At 36.8% G+C, this 12,498-nt stretch overlaps 1 protein-coding gene across 2 annotated transcripts in view; it reads left to right on the forward strand.

Annotated features, from left to right (window-relative positions):
- PRPF18 (pre-mRNA processing factor 18) overlaps positions 1–12,498 on the forward strand; it is a 50,394-nt gene that overhangs the window by 9,881 nt on the left and 28,015 nt on the right. Inside the window, exons 2-4 of one of the 2 annotated variants that reach the window (XM_060097746.1) lie at positions 4,850–4,927; positions 7,621–7,725; positions 9,899–10,012. In XM_060097746.1, the coding sequence (XP_059953729.1) occupies positions 4,850–4,927; positions 7,621–7,725; positions 9,899–10,012 (297 nt within the window). Of the gene's footprint in view, positions 1–4,849; positions 4,928–5,049; positions 5,069–7,620; positions 7,726–9,898; positions 10,013–12,498 lie in introns of those variants that run through there. The other variant, XM_060097747.1, reaches the window with a different exon arrangement.

The raw sequence follows: 12,498 nt of genomic DNA on the forward strand, positions 1-12,498 counted from the left end.
TTTTGTTGCCCTGAAGTGAGGGGTCACATAGTATGAAGCAAAATGTTTATATTTTTCTCACTAGGACTCTTTAAAATGAAAAGCAAATTAATTTTCAAAAATTAAATGTATTGTTAATAGGTAATGCATTCAAATGATTCAAAATTCAAAACATACTAAAGGGTGTACAATAAAAAGTTTCCTTTTTACCCATGTCCCGCAGCTGTACAGTTCACCTCCTCCAAAGCAGCTAACATGATCGATTTTGGGGTCTCCTAGAGTTATTTCATGCATATAAAAGCAAATGTGAAGAAGCAAATATCTTTTCTCCTTTTTGAATACAAACGGTAGCATACTAGATTCACTCTTCTGCACTTGCTTTTTTCATTTATAAAAATATAGAAACCACTTAATTAAAAAAAAAAAATCCTCCTTTAACAGAAACCGAGGAAACCCTGAAATTGAAACAATAAAGGAAAGAACTATAGTAACCAATATGAAAGTTACTGGAAAACAGTAAATAATAAAACAATAATTAGGGCAAATAATGCATTAATATGTTCTAATAAATTGGAAAATCAAAGTGAAATAAGTGACAAAAAAGCAAGAAATAGAAAATCTGAACAAACCAGTAGGTAAGGAAGAAACAAGAAAGTTGTGTGACAGCCAAGAGAAGAAAGCAATTGAAGAAGGAGGGACTTAGCAGTTGACTTGAAGATCCTTTAGTTTTGCATCTTGGCAGTTAGTTATGACCTCAGGGGATTTTTCAGTGGAGCATTAAGAATGGACTCCCAGTTGTTGGGCAGCTGCAAAGAGAACTGGAGGTGAGGAAATGGAGACCAAATAGAGAAATGTTTTATTGTTCTTCTGCTGTAATTGGTACTTAGCATGAAACCCAGCACAGAGTAACGAATTTTTCCTTTAAGTTTGCAGAGTCTTGAACATATGTGAGTGATGATCATTTGTGCCAGTAGAGAAGGAAAAGGTGAAGATGCAGAAAATAGATAACTGACTATGAGAAAGGCAGGAGAAATTGAGATCTGGAAGACAGCTGGAAGGGTTTGGCCTTAGACAGGGCGAGGGTTTCCTCTTCCGTTCAGAGATGCAGAAGGGATTGGTGCTGGGAGGAATTCGGAGTTCTTGTTTGCTGGCTTCCCTTTTCTCTGTAGAGTGGCTTAGTCATTTGCTGGAAATAAGGGGAGAAATAAAGGGCTTAGAGGTTTGAGAGAATGGAGAATGAATAATCAATGTAGACGATAGGAGAGAAAGCTGGGTAAATACACCAGGATCAGTGGGCAGCATTGGGACGCAAGTGGTTTCCCAGCATTTAAGAGGTAGGTGCAGGCGTGGAGAGTGCCAGCAAGTGGGCTCTTGTAGGTCAGAACACTTGTCAGTCTCAGGACCCCTTTACATTCTTAATGACTGACAGCTCCAGAGAGCTTTGTTTATGTAGAATGTATTTATTGATAATTGCTCTATTAGAAATTAAAACTGGGATATTAAAAATGTATATTTATATTCTCTGTAGAAGTACAGTAAAAAAATCCATCATGTTAGCGTAAATAATACATTTTTACGAAAACTGTGTTTTCCAAAACAAAAGAAATTTAGTGAGAAGAATGGCATGTTTTACATTGTGCAAATCTCTTTAATCTCGGGTATATAAGAAGACAGTTGGATTCTCCTGTTTCTTTTTTCAACCTGTTGCAGTATGTTGTTTTTGTTCAAGTATGTGAAGAAAATTCATCCTGAAACAGAGGTAGTTGGAAAAGGGAGTATTTTAATAGCCTTTTCAGTAATTGTGGACATTTTTCTTTGATACTACACCAAAACTGGGTAAGTGGTAAGTTTCTTAAAGATTAGCTAAGAGCTTAGATTCTGACGCATATCAATAGACTTTTCGTGCACTAACATTGACCTGTTCTGCTCTAGATCTATTCTGATTTATCCTGGTCATAGATCTTTTGCCTGTGCATGATTTTGTAAACTCTTGCCTTTATTAACATCATGAGTTTTTTCAACTTTGCTGAGTTATGCAGATCTTCTCAATGTTGATGTGTTTCATTAGACAATATTTTAAAAATTACATTTGTTAATGTCACCACTGATTTCATCAGAAAAGCCTTTAAGTATTGGGAAGCCATCAAGTTCACAGCGAGGGATACCACTTTTCTACCCTTCTGATTTTCGCTTGACCGGTGGAATTTTATCATAGGCAACAAATACTATCATTGTTTTCCTTTAGGTGACAGGTTTGCTTTGTTCAGTTTTGAGAAAATGTTTGCCAGATATGCAGGTCTGAATAATCAACCAGTTTGCTTTTCTTTGAGAGGACTATCCTACGCCATTATATAGTGGAAGTGCTTCATATATTTCATTTCATTTCATCATACCAAATATTAAAAGGCCATGTACTCAAGGGGTGAGATTTAGTAAAATTGTACTTTATCAAGATATTCTTAAGAGAAACTGGCTTTTTTATTTTCCTGCAAGTGCACGGTGGTGAAGAATACAATGACCACTGGTACATAAACTTAGCCTTCATTAATGCTAAGGTTCCAGTAGTTTTCGTCACCATTGCTTTTTGTACCATCAGTGCAGGTCTGAGCACAGTGAAAAAGGGGTGGGCACATATATCTTAGTATTATTATGAAAATAAATTTTACCTAGTGGAACCTCTGAAAAGGTCTTAGGGACCCCCCAGAAGTCCACAGTTTGAGAATTGATGTTCAAGGCTTAAGGTTTTGTTAGGTGTGGTCAGTGGAATTGAGAGACGGTAGTCAAGGTTCCATAGTTCAAGACTGGACCATGGTCTCTGGGCTGGAGAGTCCTTCTACTTTCTTCCTACATAGCAGCTCGTTCTGAGAGGCTGCCAGTACATGTTTGTCAACGCACTTATTTGAAATATGACCAGTACATGCCACGTAGTCAAAAGGAACAATTTATGATGCTGAAATGAGTTTTGCGAGTGAAGAACTGTAACTTGAATACTAGATCAGCACAAAGGATTTAAGGACCAGCGTTCTTAGTCCTGCTTCTGTTAACTCATGAGGCTCACTGAGTTCTGGGCAAGTCACCTGGCCTTTCTGATTCTCAGGTTTCTCGCCTCCACAGCGGGGTTGGTATTCTTTGCGCCCACCTTTCTTAGAGTAGTTTTGATGTTCAGGTGATGCCATCAGTTCCGTACGCCGGAACTTCATCTTCATACCTGTAAAGCTGTGCTTGGGGTACAGCAGATAAGTCAGTAAATATTTATTGAGTTAATGAATGAACCTAAAAAAACTGTCATGAGCTGTTAGTTTTAAACATACACACAAATAGAGTTGTATAATGAATTCCTGTCTTTCCTCAACACATATAACTCTAGAAAATAAGACCATGTTCTTATAGAATTAAGATCACAACCAACAAAATTAAAATTGGGTCCTTAATACCATCAAATACTCCTCTCGCGTTCAAATGTCCCCAATTGAATTAACATAAATACATATGTATGTTTTTACAGTTGGTTTATTCAGATCAAATCCACACAAAGTCCACTCATTACATTTGTTTATTACGACTCTTGGTTTCTTTTCATTGCAAACATTTTCCAGGTCCCCCACTTTTTTTTATGCATCAACTTGTTGGAGAAACTGGGGCTAGTTTTGTAAAATGTGCTCGTGTTTGATTGCTTCCCAGTGGTGTTTTGAGCTTTTCCCTCTATTCCTAACATTTCCAGTAAGCTGGAAGTTAATTGTTTGATTAGACTCCGATTTAGATTTTTAGGGAGAACACTTCTAAGTGGTCTGCTGTGTACTTCCTATGTGCTTCACATAGGACGTACATGGTATTGATGCCAAACTTGAGCAGCGGGTTCAAGTGTGGCAGCCTTGTCTTTCCATTGTTCACTATCACACGTTCTTGTCGTGGTTTTAGCATCCATTGGTGATCCCTGCCTGAGTGAGCGAGCTTTGGAGCTGTGAGGTGCTAACCGCATGTGTCGAGGTGTTACTGAGGTACTGTTGTGGTTACTACTAGTAAAGTAGGGCAGTACCTTTACTTGAGCTAAGTTATCAATGACATAATTATCTAAGAAGCAGATAGTAACAAGCCTCCAAATTAGGGACTGTATTTTTTACATTAAAATTGCTGTAAAATATTTCATTAGTTGAGGTGTTCAACATAGTGATTTGATAGTTTTATACATTACAAAATGATCAAGGGACTGCATTTTTAACAGAATAACTTTATGCATAACATGGAAAGAACTAACCTTTTTTTTCCACCTGCCACACTAGATTTAGAGTTTGTCTCTTAACAGCATGTCATATTAAAACAAATACCTTTGAACCATCTTGTTACTAAAGAGACTCTCCAAAACCATTCTGTGTCTCGATTATTATAAAAAGTTGTTTAATACTAATACAGTTGATCATTACAATAAGATTCCAGATGACAAAAAAGAATTTGGACCCACCCTTGGAGCTCTCTTCGTAATGAGATTTAACATGTCAGCTGAAGCTACCATAATTTTGGTTTGGTTGGTTCTGTTAGGAGAAAATAATTGAAGTATCTCATTTTACGTGGTTCATAATGAATCCATTTGTAGAAATTGAATTCAAACACTGGGAGACTCAATAAAAACAATGTGAACATTTGGAAAATGTGGGTGGTTTCTTCTTTGTGCTGTTGGATATGTCTGTCAAACTGATGCTGCAAGAGAAATACCTCATGTTTAGAACAGGGTCTGAGCACAGGTGGTGTGTTCAGGAAATCAGTATAATCTCCGTGAACCAAAAAACTTTACAATTCTTGAAAAACTTTCAAGGTTGTTGACCAAGGGACATGAAATTTTCCCCAGACATTAACTTACTTCTTTCTTCAATAGGAAAATAAAAAATATTTCAAGCGTAGTGAACTTGCAAAAAAAGAAGAGGAAGCATATTTTGAAAGATGTGGCTACAAGGTATGAATGCCTGCTTTTATGTTAAATTTATATTTCTGAGTTTAAATTTATACAGCTGTTGTTAAAGTGTCAAAACGATTGATCTCTGTTCAATTTATTAATGTTATACATTAGCCTATAAATGAGAAGCCATCTGGAGAGGTATGAGTTTTTGTTTTTCTTTTTTCTTTCCTTCTTCTTTTTTTTAATCTTGAATTTAGGAAAACACATGCATGACTTTTGGCTTGGAATGGTTTGGCTTTTTGTGGACAGCATGACGTGGCTTGAGACCAAAGCTTGACTTTTTTTCTTTTTAATTAAGTCCTGATCTGATACTGCCTCATTTTCATCACCATCACCACCACTCCTCTCCTCACCTCTCCCAGTAAAAGTCCAGTTTTAAAGGATTCAACAGATTTTATTCATTCAACAACAGTGGCATTAGCAGTGGTGTTTTCCCTGCTTTCTCCTGAATGTTTTAAGCCATTGTTTTTATGTTTGCAATGTTAATAATCCCTTTTGGCCCTAAGGTACCTCTGCCTGAGGTACAGTGTCATTTTGTGTAATAAGGTATCACATTTCAAACACTGCTTAGTCTATTGGATAGAAAATGTGATCTTGAAATATTTGTTAGAAATAAATGGGTTGTCTGGAAAACTTTGTATACTTTAGAAGCATGACTAAAATTATCTTTGAGATTACCTAGTTAATAATGTATTGGGGTTTTTATTGGGAGGGGTTAAAGGTAACGAGGTGAAGTTGTGTTTAAATTATAAGAAGGCTAAATCTAGTTGAATAATTTTTTAAACAAAGTTCAGAGGTTCTATTGAAATAATTTTGACAAATCATAAATTTGAAATCGACTTTTTGCTTGTGGAACATCGATATAAAATAATACTCTTGTGCATGTAATGGAGAAAGTTCTGGAAATTAATTTTATCTGGCATAGCATTTCTAGAAAGAAGCATGAGGAATGCAAATGGTATGTATATGTGTTTGCTTTCTTTTGGTGTTTTTGGGAGAGGGCAAGTGTTGAAAATGAAGTGTTTCTGATAGGTTTCTAAAATATGAAAGTTTATATTTGTATTTTGATATTTTCCATAGGTACATTGATTTCATTTGCTTCTAGTTTAGGAAATTAAGATACGTTTTATGTAAATAACCATCGAATAGATAGATATTCAGAAAGAAGAATTCTCATCTTTTGTTTGCCCAGCATTATCTAAACTTACGCTTGAACTAGAATAAGAATCACTTAACCATGGGTTTTTAGTCTGCTGACTTGTTGCTTTCTCAGATCCCCGAATTTGTTTTCAACTTTTTGATAAGGTAGGAAAATAATTTAAACAGTGACGGTTTTGCTTTGTTTAGATGGCTTCCATGATAATGGCAGTACTTTCTCGCTTATATAGAGGAAAGCACTGAAGCAAAATCATTACTGTAAAGGTACTGCTTGTAACGTTGAGTCCAGCTTACAGAATGTCTTAGATCTTTTCCTTAAAGTTATTCACTGCCATTCTATAATTGAAAATGTTTTTTATCCTGAGATTTGGGGAGCAATATCTGTTTTTATGCTGAAAAAGAAAGCACAGGGTTTTCTATCTAAAGCCTTTTAAATATTCCCTTCTTGGTAGTAGTGAAAATACAGCATGTGTTACTTTTATTCCTTTATTAAAAACCAGTCACCGTTTTTTTTTTAAGGCTTGATGGTATTTGGTCTGTGAAAATATGAAAGTTTAGTTTTTTTTACCTAAATTTTCTGTTACCACTGTTAACACTGATTAACATAATCTTTAATCTATAGAATCATAAACTGTATCATTTTAACCATATAGCCTTTCTTAACTGAATGTGAGTTTTTCCTTAATGTTGATCATTTTTGTTTTTTGATCTTACTTCTTTTGGCATCTTAGGTTTGTCTTATGGTTCAGATGGAAAACCATGTTTCAGTATCTTTTTTACAGACCACACAGTGGGGCTTATAAATTGCTGAACTCAATTTTCGTAAACTGTGACTTGGGCAGCAGACTCAAGAAAATATAGGAAGAAATTTTTTTCTCCGCAGGTTCATATGAGCAAGAATGTCCACTCTGTTCTTTGTGTACTATGAGTAGAGAGGTGCTGGTTTTCATTATTTTCCCACAAGGTTCGCAGCTCAGTTTGTGGGCAAGTTCTGTGTAGCATCGGATAGTTTTCTGCATGTCCAGCAGTGATTCCTGTGCACTTGGAAAAACACCTTTCAAAAATCAGGAGAGGAAAGAGCCGGAGCTTGAGGCTTCACAGGTTTTTGTTAGAGAGCAGTTCCTTTCTTTGGTCTTCCTTTTAAACCCAGAGCAAGGATCAAATAACCCTGTAAGATGATTTTCTCAAAGAGGAGAAGCAAGCTGATTGTTTCTAAGAAGAAAGTAAAAATCTTGGAGTCTAGGGAGAAAATAAGTCTAAATTTCAGCCTTTTAAAGTTTTTGATTGTGGAAACCATTATACTTCTGTAGCAAGAACGCTGTCTCCTGGGTGCATGGTCTGTGCTTGGGCGTCCCTGAGCTCTCACAAGCATGTACATCGATTATGAGCTCTTTGCTCAGAGGAACATTTAGAAAACCTTCGGTATTTAAAACATGTTTAATTTCGGTGAATACCTAATGTATAGAATGATAAATGTTAAACCATATTATATTTTAAAAGGAGAATTCCGTTTCTTTTGGCTATTAATGTAGATACAGCCAGAAGAGGAGGACCAGAAACCATTAGCTTCATCGAATCCAGTATTAGAACTTGAACTGGCAGAAGAAAAATTACCCATGACTCTTTCTAGGCAAGAGGTAAGTTTTTATATGAATGTTTTGTGGGAAAAAAAGAAAAATCTCCACAGCATTTGCATTTATCTCTAGTTCTTTGCAATAACTTTTGTCATTATTTCCTGTATAAAATGACTTAACTGGCCAGCTGCACAGTATTCTGGTTCAATTTTCTTCATGAGGTTCTAAATTAATCTCTGCTTTTCTTGGTACTGTTGTCTAATATCTTATGTCTTAAGTTGTTTTTAAAGACTATCATTCTGAACTTTAAAAACTAAACACATTCTAAGTATAATTAAATGCATATATTCTAAATAACTGTACTTGATAAGTTGTCTAAATTATTTAAAATAATAAAAATTATGTATTAAAAGAAAGTAAGTTAGTGTTTTGTAACTTACTTCCTCTTAATACATCTTTCTAAGTCAAAATACAGAGATCTGGGGCCTCCCTGGTGGCGCAAGTGGTTGAGAGTCCGCCTGCCGATGCAGGGGATACGGGTTCGTGCCCCGGTCTGGGAGGATCCCATATGCCGCGGAGCGGCTGGGCCCGTGAGCCATGGCCGCTGAGCCTGCGCGTCCGGAGCCTGCGCGTCCGGAGCCTGTGCTCCGCAACGGGGGAGGCCACAGCAGTGAGAGGCCCGCATACCGCAAAAAAAAAAAAAAAAAAAAAAAAAATACAGAGATCTGTATGATCCTTTATGACTGCATAATTTCCCATAATATTTTAAAAACTATTATTTTTAAAATCAATTCTGTGCTAATGGTCGTTTAGGTTGCCTCAGCATTTCCCTATTATAGATCATACTAAGATGAACACCCTCATACAGATGTCATTGCATGTGTAATAATATATGATTACTTTCCTTTGGAAAATTTTCTAGAAACATGATTTCTGGAGTCTGTTCTAAAGACTATATACATGCCTAAGGCTTTGGAGACATATTACCAGAGAGCCCTGCGGACTCGTTATAGCAGTTCATACTCAGCTATAGTATTTGCCCGTACCCTGGTCAATATCAACTATTATTTTCCTTCAGCAATAACACCAACAACAAAATTTTAAGATATTCCTGTGAAAAAGTTCAGACTGTACACAAGGTACACAACAAAATTAACTTTGAACAAAAGGAAACTCTCAGAAGAAAGGAGCACTGACTCCAGAGGCTGTGTGTGAAAATTAGATGAAGGACTTTGAATACTTGGCCTGAAACGAAGAATATTTGAGATTTTTAAAAAGATCCATTGACCACAGTTCTAATTTTGAAAAAGCACTGAATATTCTCTGTCGTTTCATAAAGAAGAACTGAGATAATTGAGAGAGGTAGCTTTTCATTTATTTTGAGAAGCATAACATATCTGTCCAAAAATGGGATGGGCTGTTTCATGAAGAGGTGTGATTTTTGTCATTTGTCAGACAGGGACCAGACGAAGGTGTTTTTGAGGTCATTTCTGCATGGATTGGAGATGGCACTAGACGACCTCTTAAGTTTTTTTAATACCGAGTTTCATTTAATCCAGTGGGAGCCCTGCCAGTGATTTCTAAGTGTGATACTATTTATGTTCCCAGATAAAGTTCTTGGTGTTTTTAAAATTACAACTTATTTTCTTAATTATAATTCTTGTTTGTCCTTTTTATGAAATACCACACGTATACAAAGAGTGTGTAAAACATGTGCGATATAGTGGATAATTACAAAACAAGCACTCGTATAACGATGGCCGAAGTCAAGGAGGAGTATTATCAGGCTCTCAAAAGCCCTGCACGTCCCCCTCCCTCCATTTGTAACTCACTTTCTCTTCTGAGGTACTAGGTTTTGGTTTTAATGTAGTACTGCAGTGCCGACTCTGTCTATGGTCATTGACTTATCGCTGACTCCAGGCTTGGTTTTATTTTATTTTTTTCTCTTTATAAATGTTATCACTCCCTCCCATCGTGATGTTTTTCTTATGTATTCTACTACACAGATTGGTCCTTTCTGAAACACTCGCCAAATGACCTAAACCATTAGGGTTATTTAAGATATGACAATAATTCAGTATATCTGTTAGTGGAAACTAAAGAAAAAGAAATATAACTTACTTTTTGCATCTACTTTTCACTTACCAAAATAAGTGTTTGGTCTCCTAAAATAAGAATTACTATTACTAATGACATAGGGAATTACTATTGTTGTTTGATATATTTTTTTTAATAGGTTATCAGGAGATTAAGAGAAAGAGGAGAACCAATCAGACTCTTTGGAGAAACTGATTATGATGCTTTTCAACGTTTAAGAAAAATAGAGATCCTCACACCGGAAGTTAATAAGGTAAGAAGTCAGAACTAAGCTAGAAGAGTGTCATTGTACCATATAAATGAGAATAGTATGGACTTCGACAGAGTTCAACTAATTGCATTACTTACTATAGAGAAAAAAGGAAAAATAAAGTTGCCAGATTACTGCTGTTGAATGTAAGTTTTCTTTTCTTTTTTTTTTAATTTTGTGTGTGTGTGAGTTTATTTTTTTGGCTTATTATTTTTCAGTATTTATTTATTGATTTATTTTTGGCTGCATCAGGTCTTATTTGTGGCACTCGAGGTCTAGTTGTGGTGTGCGGGCTCAGTAGTTGCGGCGTGCGGGCTTAGTTGCCCCGCGGCATGTGGGAATCTTAGTTCCCTTGCCAGGGATCAAACCTGTGTCCCCTGCATTAGAAGGCGGATTCTTAACCCCTGGACCACCAGGGAAGTCCCAGGTTTTCTTTAATTTTCTTTTAGAAAGCACACATCTTAGGCATGCAGTTTAGTGCATTTTGACAAATACATGCAAGTGCGTGGCCACTACCCTTATGAAGATATAGAGTATTTTCATCACACACACATGAAAGTTCCCCAGCACTCCTCCTTGACCAGTCCCCGGGTTCTTCTTCCTCCACTCCTGGGCAACCACCTTGTTAAATTCTATCCCCACCAGTGAATTTAGAGGATGTGTCTGGCTTCTTTTGCTCAATGTGATGTTTTGTAGATTCATCCGTGTTATTGTGGATGTTGGTAGTTTGTTCCTTTACATTGCTGATGATATTCAGCTGTATGAATATATCAGAATATGTTTCTAGCTTTGGGCTGTTACGAATAAAACTGCCGTGAACATTCTTACACAGATCTTTTTTGGATCTGTGTTATTCCTCTTGGGTAAATACGTTTTTATCTCTCTGGTAAATACTTAGAAGTGGAATTGCTATATAGTATAGCAAGAGTAAATGTATGCTCAACTTTTTAGGAAATGCCAAATATTTCCAGTGTCTCATCAGTGTTTGTTATTGTTAGTCTTTTAAATTTTAACCATTCTCTTGTATTGTGGTAGTATCTCATTGTGGTTCTATTCACAGTTCCCTGATAACTAAAGATTATGAGCATCTTTTCATAGACTTACTGGCCATATCTTTCTCTATGCAGTGTGTCTTTTGTTCATGTTTCAGTTGGGTTGTTTGTCTTTTTATTTTTGAGTTATAGGAGTTCTTTATGTGTATTCTGGATTCTTTGTCAGGTATACAGATTCATATTTTGTGTCTATTTTTTCCTAGTCTAGGCCTTACCTGTTCTCTTAATGGTGCCTCTTCATGGGCAGGACTTGCAAATTTTGATGAAGTTCGCTTTATGGTTATTGCTTTTGGTGTTTTGCTTAAGAAATCTTTGCTTACCCTAAGGTCTTAAAGAGATGGTATTTTCTTCTAAAACTTTAATAGTTTTAGCTTTACTTTTAGGACTCTAATCTTGTTTTATGGCTCAGCTTATGGTCTGTCTTGGCGAATATTCCATGGACTCTTGAAAAGAGTATGTTTTATGCTTTGGATAAATGTCAATTACAGTGGTGGTGTTCAGATCTTCTGTGGCCTTATTAACTTATTTACTTGCTCTTTCAGTGAGAGACAGGTGTGGTTATCTGTGTCTGTGTAACAAACCACCCCAAAACTTACAGCTTAAAACAATTCATTATTATTTTTTTTTTTTTTGCGGTATGCGGGCCTCTCACTGTTGTGGCCTCCCCTGTTGCGGAGCACAGGCTCCGGACGCGCAGGCTCCGGACGCACAGGCTCAGCGGCCATGGCTCACGGGCCCAGCCGCTCCGCGGCATATGGGATCCTCCCAGACCGGGGCACGAACCTGTATCCCCTGCATCGGCAGGCGGACTCTCAACCACTTGCGCCACCAGGGAGGCCCAACAATTCATTATTATAAAATCTTTCTCAGTCATCTATGATGGTAACAAACCACCCTGAAACCTAGTACCCTAAGGTAATTTATCATTCTCCCTCACAGTTCTGTGGTTCGATTGGGCTAATTAAGCTGGGCAGTTTTTTGCTTGGGGTCTTGCATGTGATGCAGTCAGGTGAGGGCTGTGGCTGAGGTCATCTGAAGGCTCCCTGGACTGGCCTTCTAACTTAGAATGCTGCCTTAAAGGTGCAGCTGCTTTGTAGCAGGTGTCAGCATTTCCTGCCTTTTTAAGGCTGAGTAATACTCCATTGTATATATGGACCCCATTTTGTTTATCCATTCATCCTTGATGGACATGTAGGTTGCTTCTACCTTTTGGCTATTGTGAATAATCCTGCTATGGACACAAGTATATAAATATCTGTTCGAGTCCCTGCTTTCACTTTTGCATATATTCCCAGAAGTGGAATTGCTAGATCATATGGTGATTCTGTGTCTAGCTTTTTTTTAAAGCATAATGAATTTAAAATTTTTTCTTCATTTATATTAATGTGCACAGCAATTTGTTTTTCTTTATTTTCAGTTCTATCTAAACTTTCCTAA

This window comes from Mesoplodon densirostris, chromosome 4, assembly GCF_025265405.1.
Source record: "Mesoplodon densirostris isolate mMesDen1 chromosome 4, mMesDen1 primary haplotype, whole genome shotgun sequence".
Classification (NCBI taxonomy): Eukaryota; Metazoa; Chordata; class Mammalia; order Artiodactyla; family Ziphiidae; genus Mesoplodon; species Mesoplodon densirostris.